At 39.9% G+C, this 19,568-nt stretch overlaps 1 protein-coding gene across 1 annotated transcript; it reads left to right on the plus strand.

Moving 5' to 3' along the window:
• The first annotated feature begins 1,220 nt into the window (after window positions 1-1,220).
• On the plus strand, window positions 1,221-9,962 carry hmgb2a (high mobility group box 2a). Its single transcript, XM_080416175.1, has 5 exons — window positions 1,221-1,278; window positions 3,597-3,756; window positions 5,607-5,758; window positions 6,938-7,112; window positions 8,872-9,962. The coding sequence occupies exons 2-5, from the start codon at window positions 3,610-3,612 to the stop codon at window positions 9,046-9,048; spliced, it is 651 nt and encodes a 216-aa protein (XP_080272301.1). The 5' UTR covers window positions 1,221-1,278; window positions 3,597-3,609; the 3' UTR covers window positions 9,049-9,962.
• Window positions 9,963-19,568: the final 9,606 nt, after the last annotated feature.

Raw genomic sequence — 19,568 nt, forward strand, 5'->3', positions numbered from 1 at the left:
TAGGGGTCCAAATGCACCCTCTGACAGCGTACAAGTGGAACCAAATGGACCCTTACTAAGAAGAGGATTTTACAGTGTTAATTGGGAGTCCCATCGATATATTTGTCTTATTAATCCAATGGGAGATCATGGCCTAATGCTAGCCTTGGATCAAGACGGTCATCGGTCATAATGATATACGACAGTCTGGTATCAATTGGCTACGCCTAATGCTTATTAAAACAGGGGTCCTTCACATAAAAAGGTGAGAACCACTGATATACTATACTATACTATACTCTACTTCTATATTATTTTACAAATAATATAATATAATACTATAACATAATATAACATAACAGGATATATATGTAATTTATATAAACAAAATCATGTCACAGCCTTTATTTGAATACATTGCCATCTGGTGTTGTTTGTGTCATACTAGGATCATGTCATTTGTCAGGGTCCACTTTGTTAATGAGAGTGTGGAGTGTGTAAATATTGATCATTTGTGACCAAATTGTTTTTTTTTTTTTATTAATTTGAGGTACATCATGTCTTATCATTTATTGCTTATTACCTGGAAACTTATTATTTTGAAAATACTTACTTACTAAAGTACTTTTACTTTTGGTACTTTAAGTACATTTTGATGCCAATACTTTTGTACTTTGACTCAAGTATATTTTGAATTCCAGACTTTTACTTGTAAAAGGGTATTCCTACATTGCATTGCAGTAGGCCTATTGATACTTTTACCTAAGTAAAACATTTGAGTACTTTTTCCACTACTGTGTGTGTGTGTGTGTGTGTGTGTGTGTGTGTGTGTGTGTGTGTGTGTGTGTGTGTGTGTGTGTGAGAGTGTGAGTGCGTGCGTGCTTGCGTGCGTGCGTGTGTGTGTGTGTGTGTGTGTGTGCCAATGGGCCGTCACGTGACCGTCAGGTCTCAAACAGGAACACACTGGTTCAGTACATTCCTCACAAAGAGAAAAGGCTCTGCCTCTCCTTTTTTGGCGCCAGTCCGTTTAAAACTAACCCTCGGCCAATCGGCGTCGGGGGCCGGCGCACACAACCCTGCTGGCCGCCGTGACGCAGGGCCGGATCGTCCCCGCCGACCCAATCGCCCACATTTCAAACGCGAAGCCCCGCCTCTCCGTCCAATCGGCTCGCACGCCGCCCTAGCGCGCTGACGGTGGGCGGAGCGTAACGTCAAGTTAGGTTGCGTCGCAGACGGGTAACAAAACACGGAGAAGAAGTTGAACGTTCAGACATTTACACCTCGTGAGGCTGGAAACAGGTTGGTCATGATTTTCCTCCATTTTAATGCTTATTTATAGCCTTTCATGGTCTTTTTAAACCTTTCAAAGATGCTTCTTATTGTTCGCGGCCGCTTAGACCACGTTATCAGACATTTAGCTGTGGTTTTGTGTGTGTTTTTTCGAGCTTAAACGGTGGAAAGTCTTAGGGTCGAGGCCTTGCGTTACACAGCAAGCTCGAGGCCAAATGGCAGAGCTGCAAGACCGCGGCGTGCATTGTTAACTCTATACTGTGGGCTTGGAGATCTGCTGTTTTTGTCGGGTTTTTGCTCGACACCAGCGTCTAACCGACATATAAATCGTCCAGGTTTTTTAGCCTGGCAGCAGAAACTTCACCGTTTCGACGGTCCTGTCGCTTTAACTCTGTATTTTAAAGAGTCTTTATTAAGAGGGTTTATTTATGGGTTAATATCACACTTTTTATAATGGAAGTGTTTTTTTTAATGGGACAGTTTTAACGTTTATAGGCTGTTTACGACTCTAGTTTAAACTATCCAGGTCAAACTTAATAAAGCCTGCTTTAGATACATTTATTATAATTAATGTATATCATTTAATATGCTATAACACTTTTTAAATCTTTTGTAAGATTTTTTTTTTTTTTTTTTTTTTTTTTAGCGCGAGCTGAAAAATTAAAAAAAAATATAGCAGATCTATAAGCTCATAAGCTTGTATATCTGCTATTTTTTTCCCCCTCTTCGTCTTGTGTGGTTTTAGCTGCTTTACAAAGGCTGCAGATCTCCATAACGCGGCCCGTCCTGCGCCCTTAGGCCTTGTGGTCTTGTAGATCTGCGCTTTAAGGCCTGCTGCTGCGTCTCGTGTTATAATACCAGCGGTGTTGCCATGTCCGCTTATTAAAAGCGACGGGTTGGGGGCTTCGTTTTTTTGTGTAAAGTAGCTTGTAAATATTGTTTTTTTTTGGTCTTATGTAAATTGTAGTTGCTTATTTGGGCTCGAGCATCTACATTTGATCATTATTTAGGTAGTGGTTCTCAAATATTTCATGGACCCTTTGTGTAAAAAATATTCCCCCATTTTTATTTTTTCAACATTTTGTAATAGCTCATACATATATACTTGTATAGGTTTAAATGCATATATACTTGTATAGGTTTTAAATTTGACCCAGTTTGGCCTATATTTTGCTGCTTTTGGGCTTGTTTTCGTAGTCCCCGGTTGCTCATTTCTCTCACAAACCTGGCAACCGTTCTCGTGCTACTACCAAACCTGGCAACCCCGCTCGTGCTACAGTCTGAACAACGCCATTTGGTCTCTGCTAGCATTATTAGCAACATTAGCTTCCCGTGTCGGACTTTTTTTTTTAGAACCCCCAACTATAGGCTCTCACAGTGAGTCTGTATATATGTAATAGTAATGATAATTAACCTTATTTCAGGCCCAGTATGTCGGCTTAATGACTTAAATATGAAAGGAATGTGTTTTATTGTTAAAGTAGTGTTTATTGTTGAGTGGTGGTTTGGGCCCTGTGGGGGGTTTAGGCGGGAGACGAGACAAAATGGGAGCCAGTTGTCTGAGAAAATGGCAGATCTACAAGCTCACAGTGCGTCACGGAGCGACGCGTTGTGAGCTTGTAGATCTGCCATTTTTTTTCAGACTCGCAAACAAATCCGATTAAAGTTTTTTTTTTCTTGAGTTGCGCCTGAAGGCCTCCTTTTAACACACGACATAATAACTATGTTCATGTGCGGATTGTTACTTTATTTTAAAGTTTTCTGCTCAGATAGGGACTTTATAATAGTGCAACAATCGCCCCTGAGGTGGCTTTTTGCCTTTGTTTTGTGTGCCTTATGTATAGTTCTGTGACATTGTTGCGTCTTTAATTTTGTTGCCTTTATTAACATTTTAGTCAGTTTTGCCATGTTTTAACTTTTGTATTGCAACTTTTGCACTGTTTATTTATTTTTGCCTTTATTTAAACTTAAGTTAATTTTTGCCTTATTTAAACTTAAGTGAATTTTTTGCCTTATTTAAACTTAAGTGAATTTTTGCCTTATTTAAACTTAAGTTAATTTTTGCCTATAAAACCATAGTATTTTGTCACATTGTTCTTGAATTTATTTTGAGTTAATTTTGCCATAACTTTTGCATTTATACAGACTGGTTATTTCCCCCCGTATTTAAACTTGAGTTAATTTTTGCTTTGATACACTTTGGGTTATTGTCTGCCCTGTATTATTTGTTTAATTTTTTACATTTTTAATGTTATTTTTGCCTGTTATAAAGTAGTGTCTGCCTTTCAGTTCAAACTGACACTTTAAAATATGATCCCTTTTTTCAGATATTTTGCAACTATGGCCAAGGACCCGAACAAGCCCCGTGGAAAGACCTCCTCTTATGCCTACTTTGTCCAGACGTGCCGCGAGGAACACAAAAAGAAGCACCCCGGGACATCCGTCAACTTTGCCGAGTTCTCCAAGAAATGCTCTGAGCGATGGAAGGTGTGTTTTTGTTCTGGTGTTGGTCTCAGGTGTGGCGGGGCGTGGAAAACAAGGCCTCTCTGTAGGAAAGCATAGAACAGTCACTGTCGGGTGTGACACCTTGCTTATTATAATGTTAAAGTGGTGAGATTAGCCGATCTACAAGCTCACAACACGGCGTGCGCCTGTAGAATCGGCCATTTTCCGTTACTTTTAACAACACTCTGGTGTTATGGGGCGTTAATTTGACAATTAATGTCTGCATTCAACCCATTAAGACCTGGAACGCATCTGTGTCACTTTAGATTTCTTTGGCTATTCAAAAATAGCAGATATAAAAGCTCATAGTGCGGCACCGAGTGCCGCACTATGAGCTTGTAGATCTGCTATTTTTTTTAAAAAATTGAAAATATTTGCTTTTTTTTTCTCAAAATGTTAGGATTTATAAAACATTTTTAAAGAATCGCCTCAGGTCTTAATGGGTTAAATCTAGAGATGCAAGGTCTGTGCCCGACACTAACATAATATGCTAGTAGTGATATAAGTCACTATCAGTTTGAATAAGCTCTTAATCTAAGTCTTATTTAGAGCGTTGGTAGAAAGGATCAAATTGCACATAAGGTGCTGTACAAATAAGGGTTAACTTTTAAATGCTTTATGCTTATTCCACTGCATTTTAGAAGAATGCATTTATACTCCACTACTGTTGTCTGAAAAGCTGAGTCACTTTGCCAGTTTAGATGATTATTGCAAAACCGTGAAGGGATAGTTCACCAGACAAATGACTTATTTTCTATCCATTGCACACTCCATGAAACCTTGAATTCATGGAGATTTTTTAAAAACTTTGTCTCATTCCTGAGCCAATAATTTGATGACCGGCATAAAGATGCTAATGACTCGGCGGTGGCTCCGGTAGGAGACTCAAAAGTGGTCAACTTTTGAGTCTCCTACCGGAGCCACCGCCGAGTCATCACATGATTGGCTTAGGAATGCGACAAAAACATGTCCATGAATCCAAGTCTCCATGGGGGGTGTAATGGATAGAGGAAAAAAACATCATTTTGGGGGTGAACTACCACTTAAGCCCTATTTTACTATTTGAAAAATGGCAAATCTACAAGCTTACCACACATGGTGTTTCTGAGCTTGTAGATCGGCTAATTTTCACTACTTTTAAAATGATAGGTTAGGTTTTTGGACATGCAAGGTTTTCCCACCCCGCCCACCTGAGACAAACGCCACAACCAAAACACAACCGTCCACCGCTTATTGTTGTTATTGTGCATTTCTACATATTGTATAACATGAATAACTTATCGTTTTGCATGAGCTGTTTTATTTACAGCAGGGGTCTTCAATGTTTTCAGGCCAAGGACCCCCTAGCTGAGAGAGGGATGAAGCAGGGACCGCCCTCTATATTGTATAAAATTGTGCTTTAGATTAAGCTTTTTTTGTTTACTTGGTCAGCTCTTTTTTTCCCCCTCTGCGCCCATACCTCTTTGCCCAAAAATAGCAGATCTACAAGCTTGTAGATCTGCTATTTTTGGCTAAAGTTCTTCTCAGAAAAAGGTATGCTAGGGTTCAAGGTAAAAAAATAATCATATCAAGATTTGGCAGACCCCCTGTAGTAACTCTGAGGACCCCCTAGGGGTCCCAGACCCCCTGTTGAAGACTCCTGATTTACACGACAAGATCCTGAGTGTTTAACTTGATTAACTGGAAATGTAACTTAATGAGGGGTCCATTTGGTTACATTCGTAGTTGAATTAACATGGTGTAGTTGGTGGTTTACAGGGGATTTCCCCATTTGAAGATGTTCCGTCTCAAATATTTTTTTTTAAATAGAAAACATTGTCTTGTATGTGTAGACCATGTCTGCTAAGGAGAAGGTGAAGTTTGAGGATTTGGCCAAGACCGACAAGGTCCGTTATGACCGTGAGATGCAGGGCTACATCCCCCCTAAGGGTACCAAAGGTGCTGGAAAAAGAAAGAAGGACCCCAACGCCCCCAAGAGGCCACCGTAAGAACCACAACCTTTATAATTAAACACCTACATCACTATGGGCTGACATCTCTGTTGGTCTGCTGGGCTCTGGAGTCAGTTGGCAGCCATGTTAAAGTACAAGACGAGGGCTTGTGCCTAAACTTTGCTGATTAAATGCAAATGGTTTCTTTATTCAGCAACTCTTATGCTCCACCAACTGTCCTAATATCCCCCTCCCCTTATTTAGATCATTTATTTGTTTAAATTGTATGTGTGCCATTTGCCTTAACCCATTAAGACCTGAGGCCGCTTCTAAACATTTTCTAAATCCTAACAGTTTTACGGAAAAAAAAAAAAAAATCACGATTTTTCAAAAATAGCAGATCTACAAGCTCGTAGCGCGGCACTCGGTGCCGCGCTATGAGCTTGTAGATCTGCTATTTTTGAATAGCCTAAAGAAATCTAAAAGTGACACAGATGCGTTCCAGGTATTAACACATCCACCGCCAAGGGCTAATCTCATAATGTACTCACCAGTGCCAAGGTTTTATTGTTGTTTTTTGTTTTTTTCAGGTCGCCATAGGCCCCGTTAAAATCCTTTAGATTGCCCGATACACTGTTTGTAAACAACGGGCACATGTCCTGGTGTCTACTCGTCGAGACCGCGTGTCAAACGGAGCCGCCATGTTTGAGTTCTGATCGTTTATGTTAACATGGGAAATGCGAGGATGAAAAACTACATGTCCTGTACAGCTTTTACAGGGCTTTTTGTGTACGACTTAGAATGAAGGCAGACGGGAAACAAAAAACGTGATCGCACTTCCGGTCCGATCGGGTGGTGTTACACTGAAAATGGTCCCCCTAGAAAATTAAAAAAAAAAAAAAATTCGAAAAAAAGGAAAAAGCACCACAGCCCGTAGGCTACGGGATTGGCGCTTAACCGTTGGATTTAACGGCCCGTAGAACTACGGGCCCGGCGGTAGATGTGTTAATGGGTTAAGTAATATACATAGCCTTTATATAAACTTGACTTTGTTGCCTTAATTTACATGTAAAGTGTTTTTTACTTCATATAAACAAGGTCATTTCTACCTTATTTTAATGTTAAGTTCAACAAGGCAAAGTACAAAGGCTTTGTGATGACCCTTTTGCACCGCTGTAAAATGGTAGACTTGTTCTAATACGTTTTCTACGTCTCCTCCTCATCCCCCCCAGCTCTGCGTTCTTCGTGTTCTGTGCGGAACACCGTCCCAAGATCAAGGGTGACCACCCGGGCATCGGCATCGGCGACATCGCCAAGGAGCTGGGCAAACTGTGGGGGAAGCAGACTCCCAAAGACAAGCAGCCTTTTGAGGCCAAGGCTGCCAAACTCAAGGAGAAGTATGACAAGGTATGTACACTACATGTTTTTATGCGTCCTCAACGTTATTATACGTCGACGTGAAGCACTTTCACTGTAAAACTTTTTTCAACCAAATTTTTTTTTCGATTTTTATGTTGAAGCTTGCAGAGTGTTTCAATCTAGAATATAGAGCCATTTAACCCATTGAGACCTGAAGCCGATTCTACATGTCTCCTAAATCTCAACAGTTTTCTGAAAAACGTACGTTTCTATATCAGCGGTACTCAATCTTTTTCATGTCCAGGACCCCCAAAATTTTATGTATTTGGCCACGGACCCCCATCAAAATATTTTGTTCCAGGGACCCCCCAGAAGCAAAGATTTGAGTTAAAAATGTTCGCTTTAAAAATATATATATTCAAAGGTTTTCACACATTTTCACGATTTTTTTTTAAAATAGCAGATCTACAAGTTCATAGCGCGGCACTCGGTGCCGCGCTATGAGCTTGTATATCTGCTATTTTTGAATAGCCCAAAGTGTAAAATAATGCTTTTTAGCTCAAATCTAAAAATGACACAGTTCCAGGTCTTAATGGGTTAACACCTGTACAAATTCACCATCACTTAACACAACCTAAGATCCATGTCCCTATTCTGGGGCAAAAATCACAGATCTATAGATTCTTGAGCTTGACAAGTATCTTATAACAATAGAAGGTACTTTGCTTCAGTACTCTCTTTGCACAATGTAAGCCAGGGTTTCCTGATGGTGGCATATATATACCCGTTTCCTGTACGGTTTCCCTTTAGCTGTTGTCTCGGCATCAGATCTGAACTGGAAACATGAACGACACCTTCATGCGTTTCCAGTTGCCTTTAAGTTATTAACCCTGTAAGATCTGAGGCCATTCTTTAAAAAATGTTTTCTAAATCCCAACAGCTTTTTGAAAAATATTTTTTTTTTCTCCCTCCAAAAATAGCAGCTCTACAAGCTCATGAGCTTGTAGATCTGCTTTTTTTTTTGAATAACCAAAGAAATCTAGAGTGACACAGATGCGTTCCAGGTCTCAATGGGTTAAACGTAATAGTAGATTCTCTGTGCTGGTCAACGTTTGGATAAAATAGCTTTTGCCTCGTGAGCTTGTAGATTGGCCTTTTTGGGACATGGTTAAATGGGACATTCTATCCAGTGGTGGAAAAAGTACTCAAATTCTCTACTTAAGTAAAAGTACCAATACTGCAATATAAAAATACTCTGTTACAAGTAAAAGTCCAGAATTAAAAATTTACTTGAGTAAAAGTACAAAAGTATTGGCATCAAAATGTACCAAAAGTAAAAGTACTAAATATTTGAAAATAGCCGATCTAAAAGCTCACAACGCGTCGCGAAATAGCCTAGGTTTAAAATAGGGCCAAAGTGGTTAATGTATGTTTCATTATATCATAGTTTATATCTGAAAAGTAACTAGTAACTAAAGTTTTCAAATAATTGTAGTGGAGTAAAAGTACACTATTTGCCTCTGAGATGTAGTGGAGTAGAAGTAAAAGTATTGGAAATTGGAAATACTCAAGTAAAGTACAAATACCTCAAAATTGTACTTAAGTACAGTACTTAAGTAAATGTACTTAGTTACTTTCCACCACTGATTCTATCTACAGGGTAGTTTTGACTCAAATACATGTTAAATACAGTATTTATACCCTGTAGTCTTGCTACTTTTTACTTGCGTAAAGCATCTTGAGTACTCCTTCCTTGAACCTACACTCACCATTTCCATGCCCCCCCCCACCCACCCCCTCGTTGCAGGACATCGCAGCTTACCGTGCAAAGAGCGGCTTGGCGGCTACTGGCCCCGGCAAGAAGAGCGGACCTGGCAGGCCAGTCGGCAAGAAGCCGGCACCCGCCATGGACGACGAAGACGATGATGACGAGGAGGACGACGACGAGGAGGAAGACGACGACGATGACGAGGATGATGACTAGATGGTCAGGGTGGGGGTAGGGGGGGGGCGGGGGGGTGGGACCTTGTTGTGGCGTTTATTTTTACAAGGATGTGAAACCTGCAATGCAAAATGCTTGATATTGACACGAGTTGGTTCATGGTCTGGACTGATGTCTCCTGTAGTCATTTTATAGGATATTGGGCCCCCGGCATCTTAATTGCAACTTTTTTTTCCCCCCCTTTTTTTTCTTTAATACCTCTAATCATTTGCAGGTTTAAGTTCTAAAGAACCACCAGGTTTAAAAGTTCTAAGGTTAAAAATCTCTTCAACACCATAGTTTGATGTTAAACTGCTTGGTAGAACCTTAGGTTAACTGGCTTATCGTACGTCCAAATATTGTCCTTTATCAGTTCTGGATGTTTGGACTTTTAATATCACGGCCAGGATATCAATTCGACCCCAAGGGTTCTACAAAGCGGGACAAAGCGGCGGCATCCAAGTTCGAGCTCCCAGTTTATGCTGCTGTGTCGCACACCGAAAATGGGCCTCCTATAAGTTCCAAGTCTGCACTCGGCACGTCATGTCATGGCCACAGTACACTTCTCCTACACTCATACATGGAGCATATAGATGGGCTGCTTTCGGCTAACGACTGAGCATAGATGGGTTATCAGGGGGAAAAGGACACCTTGTTATAGAGTCCAAGTTCAGACACACGGTGACAGCAGTAAAGACTTGTACATTTTTTTTTTAAAGCCGTTTTTTGTTTGTTTTTTTCTCTCCTTTTGAAAGCACTGCTTATGTTTTGTTTTTAGTGGTGTTTACTTTTTTACAAACCAGGAAATGTGTAGTATGAGAATAAAAGTTTTTTGCAGCCATCTTTAATGTGGAGCTTTAACTTTCTCCATGTAGAGTGAAATGTTTTTTTTGTAATAAAAAGTTTGTATATTATGACTAATTCTCGAGTCGTTATATTTAATCGTTGTTTTTGTTCTCAGTGCCTGTTTTCCTCTGGGTTTAAGTGATAGAACTTAGAGAAAAGCTCTATATTCCGTTGGTAATCATTGCTGACATTATTCAGATTAATTGGAATATTGAGCTTAAGTATAATGTTAACTGGTGTCCCAGTCTGTAGGTCTTAACACAAAGTGCATTTGTGTAATTTCATCCAAAACCTATTCCAATGTGTCTGCTCATGTCAGGAGACCCCGGTTGCTGAACACTAATGATAACATCGCAATATAGAGCTATTTAACCCATTTTAACATCACCTACACCAACTTAGCATTCTGATCATGGTAGGTCTGTTGTGACCCTTGACATTATTTGATGTGTATGGTGGTGGTTAATTTAAAAATGCAGTTGGATTATTGCAGTTATTTGAAACGCTGATTAAATTAAGTAATATGAGGGGAAGTGGGAATTCCAGGGCTTACAGCAGCTTTGACACTTAAGTGTATTGTTTGTAGTTCTGACATGGGGACATATACTGTAGAATAGATGGTCTTAACCACTTGTCTGCAAGCTCACAATTTGCAAACAAGTGTACTTGTAGATGGGTTATTTTTTGGCAGAGACTTGGTATTGCATGGGGCAAAAAAGTGTCCTCATAGACCCCTGGGGTACTCCGGTCAACTATATGGGGTTTAAGTGGTTAATGCTCGTAAATGCATTTCTGCCAGGATACAGAAACCTGGATCTCCATAACATTTTCACACGGCTAGCAAAAATGGCACTTGATGCGTTGTGAGCTTGTAGATCAGCTATTTTTGCTACTTACAGATTTCACAAAGTGGATATGCATGTCTGGGATTCATATTGAACCAATGAAAGTATTAAGCTTTTTTACTTAAGTACATTGGATCCTTTGGAAGACGGATTTCTTTTTCCTTTTCTGAAAAGTAACAGTTTATGATATTACGGTTTCCATCCTACGGTGAGCATATGGTTTATGAGTGAGTTCCTCACCCACAAGTGGTTCTCAAAGTGGGGTCTGTGAGGGTTCCAGGGTCTCTCCAGCCAAATTGAGTTACAGACCCATAAGGGTCCATTTGGTTCCCATCAGAGTGTACAAATTATTAGGTTCCATGTGTGCACTTACTTAAATTTACAATGATGATGCAGTGTAGATTGGGGGTCCGTAAACTAATCCATGTCAAATTGGAGATATTAACATGTCTTCTCTTATATGTACATTATGGGGGTCCCTGGCATATCTTTTCAGAAGGGGGTCCGTGGGCTAATATGTGTCAATTTGGGGGTCCTTAACATGAAAAAGTTAGAGAACCATCGCTTTAGACGTTTAGAGTTTGAGCTGACAATGTCCATTATGGCCAATGAGGAGTTGAACTCCAGCAGACTGGCTCCATCTGGTGGACAAAGTGCAATACCACACACATATCTCACACATTTCCACAATGAAACACCAGTTAGCTGGAAGAAGAAGTACTCTATGGAAGCGAATTGATGCCATAATTCAAATGAAATGGCAAATGAATTATGGCACCTATTCACTTCCATAGCCTTTGGCCTGGCGGAGACAAAAAAATGCTAGTAGGGCTCTCAGACGCCAAAGTTAAAATTAGCCCTGAAATGGGCTAATTTTCCCCCCGGTTTATAGCGGTGTTCTATTTTTTATATTGCCAACTCTCACATATACATAAACGTTCAGATTTCAAATATAAAGTGCTTACCCCAGAGCCATGGATGTTACAAGGCGATCCGGACCACGATAAGTACCCATATCTCCCGTATTGTTCAATAAAAAGCATTTTAATCCCATCGCCAGCCTTTTTTTTTTTTGGTAATGTATCAGAGTGCAATACACCTCCCAACCATTAGTGTCGCATGGTTGAAAGTGTCGGAGACAATTTGGAGAAAATGGCTGGCGATGGGATTAAAATGCTTTTTATTGAACAATACGGGAGATACGGGTACTTGTCGTGGTCCGGATCGCCTTGTAACATCCGTGGCTCAGGGGTAAGCACTTTATATTTGAAATCTGAACGTTTATGTACATGTGAGAGTTGGCAATGTAACAAAAATCTAACACCGCTATAAACCAGGGGGACTCGGCACCACCATGGCTAAGTTAAAATGTAAGAGTGAGCCACTAGGTAAGTAAAAAAAAGCCTGGGTTTCCGAGGCTACTAGGTAAGTAAAGCCAGACATTATGCAAAACAGTTCAATATTTGAGATACAACTATAGGCTACCTTTCTATGACCTACTTTCCAAGGTATTGTAGCTTGTAAAGCTAAATCATATTGTACTTAGACTAAGGATGATTAATTATTCATTATTATTAGACACTAATAGACAGAAATAGGCCTCTTGAATTCACCAGTGGTGTAAAGTAATTAAGTACATTTACTCAAGTACTGTACTTAAGTACAATGTTGAGGTACTTTTACTTTACCGGAGTATTTCCAATTTTCTGTACTTTTACTTCTACTCCACTACATCAAATATTATACAGGCAAATATTGTACTTTTACTACTCTAAAATTATTTGAAAACTTTAGTTACTAGTTACTTTGCAGATATAAATGATTACATTATAAAACATACATTAACACTTGAGCCCTATTTTATACCTCGGCTATTTGAAAATAGCCGATCTACAAGCTCACAACGCCTCGCATTGGGGCGCGTTGTGAGCTTGTAGATCTGCTATTTTCAAAGACTTTAGTGCTTTTACTTTTGGTACTTTAAGTACATTTTGATACCAATACTTTTGTACTTTTACTCAAGTACATTTTGAATTCCAGACTTTTACTTCCAGAGTACTTCTACATTGCATTATTGATACTTTTACTTAAGTAAAACATTTGAGTACTTTTTCCATCACCGCTTTTAATACATTAATGGGTTTTTTTTACATTTATTTTGAGGTCCTTAAAATGTCACTTCACTGTCATCTGGGAAACCTCCAAAATCACGTGGGGACCCCCTGGGGGTCCCGACCCAGTGGTTGAGAACCACTGTTCTTTTTTTTAAAGAATATTATCCCACGATTTTGTAACCCTATTTTTTTACACCCAGTGCCAATTGTCTATCTAATCCTGGGCACTACCTTCCCTCTGCCAACCTAGGGAGGCCAGGGCCGAGCTCATGCCTCCTTCAATGCATGAGAGCATTCTAGCACCTGACAGGGGAGAGTTTCCCTGGTAGGACGTAGCGCGTGGAAGGAACACGTTATTCCAACCAGTTCCTTTCCCCTCCATCAGGCGCCCCGGCTGGCCAGGGGGAGGCAGTATAGTGACCAGGATTACCGCATGTTTTTGTGAGGGCCTGGAGACACGGGGAGAACATGCAACCTCCACACAGAGAGGCCTGAGAACCACTGTTCTAAGGTACGCATCGTACAGGATCTGTAAAGGCTGTCCGTCTCCTGTAAGAGGAGCCAGAGGCTGCAGTTTGATTGTGAAACATGTTTCACAATGACATTCATGGCTGTATTTCATTGTCGCATCAAGGTTCAACTTTATTGTCATCAATATCAATCACAAAGTAAAAGGCATGTGAAGGTGTTAAAAACTCAGTGTTAAATGTGAACTGTGTTAAAAAACCTAAGCTGCATAAACACATTTAAAAAAATGGTGCTACATAAGTGTTACATAAGAGTAATAACACTTATTTTTGTACAGTAACAGCATCCTTCGCAATATATAGATATTTAATGCATACACGAACTTGGTGTCACTAAATGATCTTGTCACTTTTAATTCAATATATAATATTATGTAGGCCCAGTCTTAAATAGTCTTAATCTTCTAGACACTGACAGCTGATCATCCAGAAGGGAACTTTGAAGAATACATATTTGGCAGATGTCTATTTATGTAGATGTGTGTTGCTTGAATTTGACCAGATTAAAAACAGTGATTGGGCTCTCTGTACAAATGACCATCCCGACAGTGGGGAATGGTGCATGGAAAAAGATGAGCATTTAGGATCTAGTATTCCTGAAACTGTCCTCACACTCATATCTATAATCACAAAAGAAATAGGTCCCTGGAACCAAACCTCTTTCATCCCCAAAATGATATGTATTTGGCCGCAGACCCCCATCTCAAAATATGTTGTTCCCCAGAAGCAAAGATTTGTGTTTAAAATGTTAACACAAATTGCACAAACTTTCAAAAATAGCAGATTAGTAGCTATTTAATAGCTATTTTTGAATAGCCAAAGTATGAAACTAATGGTCAAAGTGGTCACATAGTTCCCTGTCTTAATGGGTTGTTAAACAATAATCATTTGGACCCGTCTGCACTTTCAGACAAGCCCCATTATCACAGCCTCACCATCACTCTCAGAAATCATCTACTATAACGAAAAAACATCACATGGATGCACCTGGGACGTATCATCAGTGTTGTAACCTGGGGCCATAGGATGTTAGCGTTGTAGCCTGGGGTCATAGGATGTTTCGGGTCTCGCAACATACACCCTCGCCCAGGTGACCCAGCCAGGGTTGATCAAGCCCCGACTTACGTCCCAGGTAGCTACCCACGGTCAGTCCTAAATAGGGAAAGACAGGGCCACTCAATACGCTTGTCCGAAACTATACTCTGCCAGGAATGGGGGAGAGGAGAGGCTCTGGCACGTGGAGGGACTAGGCTCTGTGGATGGCCTCCTCCTCCGTCTCACCAGGTCCAGGACCTGAGCGTTGCACCAGACTCCCCCGCTCCAAACATTTCATTCTGGTGTGATGGTGTCTTGGCCCGTGGTGGTACTGCAGGCTCCCTTTGCGGCTTGCTTGAATGGTCCTCCTAAAGGCCTCACCGTGGATTTGTTGGGCTTCTTCCTCACGGAAGACACAGACTGGGGCGCCAACTACAGTACATCATAGATGCTTGACTGCCTCATGTCTGAATGACAAAACAGACACATCATCATCTGTGTCCACAGCAAATCTAGCAGTGGTGGAAAAAGTAATTTTTTTTTACTTAAGTAAAAGTATCAATACTGCGATGTAGAGAAATCCTCTGTTACAAGTACAAGTCAGAAATTCAAGGTTTACTTAGTAAAAGTACAAAAGTATTGGTATCAAAATGTACTTAAAGTACCAAAAGCAGAATGTCCTGTTTCACAAGTTTTCAAATGTATGCAAATCTTTTGAAAATAGCAGATCTACAAAACATCGCAACGCATTGTGAGCTTGTAGATCGGCTATTTTCACATGGCCGACATGTAGGGCTGAAGTGGTTAATGTAGGTTTTGTAATAATAATAATCTACAAAGTAACTAGTAACTAAAGTTTTCAAATAATCATTATTTGAAAACTTTAGTTACTAGTTACTTTGTAGTGGAGTAAAAGTACAATATTTGCCTCTGAGATGTATTGGATTGGAAGTAAAAGTACTGAAAATTGGAAATACTCTGGTAAAGTTAAAGACTGCGACGAAATGCAGTCTATGAATTTCAACATATAACTTCATTGAGTAAACGTGCTTAGTGCTTTAATACAATGTTCAAATTGTCTTTATTTTTTAACGTAGCGATCAAAACATGTTTGCCTTCAACACTGCACAAGCAAGCATTCGTTGGAAAAAGAAACAAAATACAAGTTTGACATTTAGCCACTTAAACCCCACGGTTGAAACTCTGTGTGCTATCTCTCAGTTCCCGGCCGATGCATTGAGACAGTAGATGCTTGGACTGCTATCTGTAGGGAGGATGTGCATTCCACAGGTGGCTGGACTCAACCCGTGGGATCCAAGGTCACGATTCAGCTCGCAAATCAGCAGTGGTGGAAAAAGTACTCAAATGCTTTACTTAAGTAAAAGTACCAATATTGCAATATAAAAATACTCTGTTACAAGTAAAAGTCCAGAATTAAAAATGTACTTGAGTAAAAGTACAAAAGTATTGGCATCAAAATGTACTTAAAGTACCAAAAGTAAAAGTACTAAATATTTGAAAATAGCCGATCTACAAGCTCACATCGCGACGCGTTGTGAGCTTGTAGATCTGCTATTTTCAAATAGCCTAGGTATAAAATAGGGCTAAAGTGGTTAATGTAGGTTTCATTATATCATAATTCATATCTGAAAAGTAACTAGTAACTAAAGTTTTCATATAATTGTAGTGGAGTAAAAGTACAATATTTGCCTCTGAGATGTAGTGGAGTATAAGTAAAAGTCTTGGAAATTGGAAATACTCAAGTAAAGTACAAATACCTCAAAATTGTACTTAAGTACAGTACTTAAATAAATGTACTTAGTTACTTTCCACCACTGCAAATCAGCACATGGATGGGGCCATCTGCACGCCCCGATGAAGAACTATGGTGGACCAACAGCGACTTCTATTGACAACTTTGTATAACATGCATAGGACATATATATATAGGCTCCAGGGAGAGTTAGAGACTTCAGACCTCGTTGAACTGAACTCGAAGCAACTTGTTGCCGTTAAGGACAGCTAGTGGGAGCCTGCAGAGATCTCTGTTAAGTACATTTCTATATTCAATCTGTAATTATTTTAACTTACTGCTTTATTATTAAATACACTTAATTTTAAAGTCTTGTCTGCTCTTAATTTCACCAATTCAACGGACGCGCGGCCGGAGACGCGTGATCTGAAGGGTTACAAATTATTACATTGCACAATTTGTCTGTTGTCTTAACCCCAGTCTCTAACAAGGGGTCTTCAACGTTTTCAGGCAAAGGACCCCTTGGCTGAGAGAGATAAGAAGCAGGGACCCCCACTACATATTGTATAGAATTATGTTGTAAATTAAAAATTTTCATAGATTTCTTAGACAGCTTCATAGACAGCACTATCATCAGTGTTCGAACTCATTCCCTGCCAAGAACGACTAAAACGACTTTTAATTTTTTCAAAAAAAAAAAAAATCTTTTTTTTTCTTTTTTCTTATTTATTTATTTATTTTTTAACCTAAAGACCAAGGAGATATGATTTGTTGAAGATCTAGACTCCAATCCACTTCCTTGTTAACTTAAAACTTAAACATTTTGTATCTTGGCTCCTGAGTACTTTTTTTTTTCTATGAAAAATCTCTGGCAGTTTGTCAAACGCAAAAATAAAAAAGTTCTGGCAGTGAATTTAATGTGTATTTTCAGACATTTAACCACTAGAACTGTCAATATTTAGTCTTTTTCCCCCTCTACACCAAACTTATTTTCCAAAAATAGCAGATCTACAAGCAAAGCTCACAGATCTACAAGCAAAGCTCCTCGATGCTGCATGGGGGTTCAAGTGGTTCATGTAAAAAAACATGATCCTATCACACAAAGATTTGGCGGCCCCCCCTGTCGTAACTCTGAGGCCTGACCCTAAGGGTCCTGGAGACCCCCTGTTGAAGACCCCTGGTTTACCACCTACTGTGTCTGCCACGTTTAGGTTCTTTTTGTTTGGTTTTCCCACGCTTTGTTACTGACTGATTAGCTCCTGCTGTGTGTCTCTTCATTACCTTATAGTTTATTTCAGGTGTGTGTCTCCGGCTGCTGGGCATTCAGTGAGAGAATGGAGGTGAGTCAGGCTCAATATTTTCTGTTGACCCTTTTATGTGTTTTATACATTTGGGCGTTTAGCGAACCCTTTAAGACCGGGGGACGCATCTGTGTAACCACTTTATCCAGATTTTATACTTTTGGCTATTCAAAAATAGCAGATATACAAGCTCATAGCGCGGCACCGAGTGCCGCGCTATGAGCTTGTAGATCTGCTATTTTTTTTTAAATCGTGTTTTTTTTTTGCAAATCTTTGAATATATATCTATAAAGCAATTGTTTTTTACTCAAATCTTTGCTTCTGGGGGTCCCTGGAATTTTTTTTTTTAGATTGGGGTCCGCAGCCAAATACATATCGTTGTGGGGCTCCTTGACACTGACATTAATATTATAGCAACATAAGTGTTTCAGAAAACTGTTTTAAACTGATTTAGAAGACATTTGTAGAATCCCCAGAAGCAATAACATTTTAGCTAGAAATGCTCGCTTTAAATATATATATATTCAAAGATTTGCACAATATTTTTCACGATTTTTCAAAAATAGCAGATCTACAAGCTCATAGCGCGGCACTCGGTGCCGCGCTATGAGCTTGTATATCTGCTATTTTTGAATAGCCCAACGAAATCTAAAAATGACACACAGATGCGTTCTCAGGTCTTAAAGAGTTTAATTCATCTAATTGTCAGCTACAACATTTTTGGACCTTATTATTTTTGTGTTAATAAATCACCTTAACAGCCATATGTTTTCTGGTTTTGTTTGGAAACGCGTCACCCAGTTCCTGCCGAGGCTCGGCCTCATAGCACCTACTTCTAAATCAGGGGTCTTCAACAGGGGGTCCGGGGGGACCCCTAGGGGTCCTCAGAGTTATTACAGCGGGGCCGCCAAATCTTTGTGATAATGATAAAAAAAAAAAATTAAACACTTGAACCCTAGCATCGCTATTCTGAGGAGAACTTTAGCCAAAAATAGCAGTTGTGAGCTTGTAGATCTGCTATTTTTGGCAAAGAGGTATAGGTGTAGAGGGAAAAAAAGAGCAGACCAAGTAAAACAAAAATACAATGTAGAGGGGGTCCCTGCTTCATCTCTCTCTCAGCTAGGGGGTCCTTGGCCTGAAAAGGTTGAAGACCCCTGTTCTAAATGGTTTTGAATATTGGGAAGAAGTAGCCTCTACAATACTGATAGTTTAACTCTAAATGTAACTTAGTTAATGGGGGGTTTATTTGGTTACATTTGTAGTTTAATTAACATGGTGTAGTTGCTTAACAGGGAATCCCATTCAAAGATCAATAGCAGATCCACAACGCCTCGCAGCGTGAGGCGTTGTGAGCTTGTAGATCTGCTATTTTTTGGCTAAAGTTTTCCTCAGAAGAAGGGATGCTATAGGGTTCAAGTGGTTAAGATAAAAAAACAAAAACACATTCCATACAAAGATTTGGCGGACCCCCTGTAGTAACTCTGAGGACCCCCTAGGGGTCCCGGACCCCCTGTTGAAACCCTTGATTTACATGATACAATCCTGATTGTTTAACTCTAAATGTAACTTAATGGAGGGTCCATTTGGTTACATTTGTAGTTGACATTAGCATGATGGCATTACTGGGGGTAGAGTGGCCGTGTAGAGTGAACTGGAAACCGCAAGGTTCCCAGTTCGATCCCGGGTTGGAGGACTCCCCCCAGAGTTAGTGTGGAAGTGTCCTTGAGCAAGGCACTGAACCCCAATAATTAGGGGTTCAGTGCCTTGCTCAAGGACACTTCCACACTAACTATATTAGGGCCTAATTGCTCCCGATGAGCAGGTTGATGCCTCGCATGGTTTCCTCCACCATCGGTGTATGAATGTGTGTGTGAATGTAATGCACAATCTATGTAAAGCGCTTTGGTTAAAAGCGCCATATAAATGCACCATTTACCATTTAGTTGGTCATTTACCATTTAGTTGGTGGTTTACAGGGGATTCCCATTTGAGATAGAAATGTTCCGTCTCAAATAGTTTTTAATAAAAATGTGTTTTGTATGTAGACCATGTCTGCCAAGGAGAAGGAGAAGTTTGAGGCCCCCAAGAGGCCACCGTAAGAA

This window comes from Gymnoscopelus braueri (genome assembly GCF_963280865.1).
Source record: "Gymnoscopelus braueri genome assembly, chromosome: 2".
In the NCBI taxonomy this organism is placed as follows: domain Eukaryota; kingdom Metazoa; phylum Chordata; class Actinopteri; order Myctophiformes; family Myctophidae; genus Gymnoscopelus; species Gymnoscopelus braueri.

Excerpts from the sequence above, each read along its gene's own strand:
- hmgb2a (XM_080416175.1), top strand. The coding sequence starts at position 3,610 with ATGGCCAAGGACCCGAACAAGCCCCGTGGAAAGACCTCCTCTTATGCC. Across the intron at positions 5,759-6,937 it reads AACGCCCCCAAGAGGCCACC|CTCTGCGTTCTTCGTGTTCT; the intron begins GTAAGAACCACA and ends CATCCCCCCCAG. Across the intron at positions 7,113-8,871 it reads TCAAGGAGAAGTATGACAAG|GACATCGCAGCTTACCGTGC; the intron begins GTATGTACACTA and ends CCCTCGTTGCAG.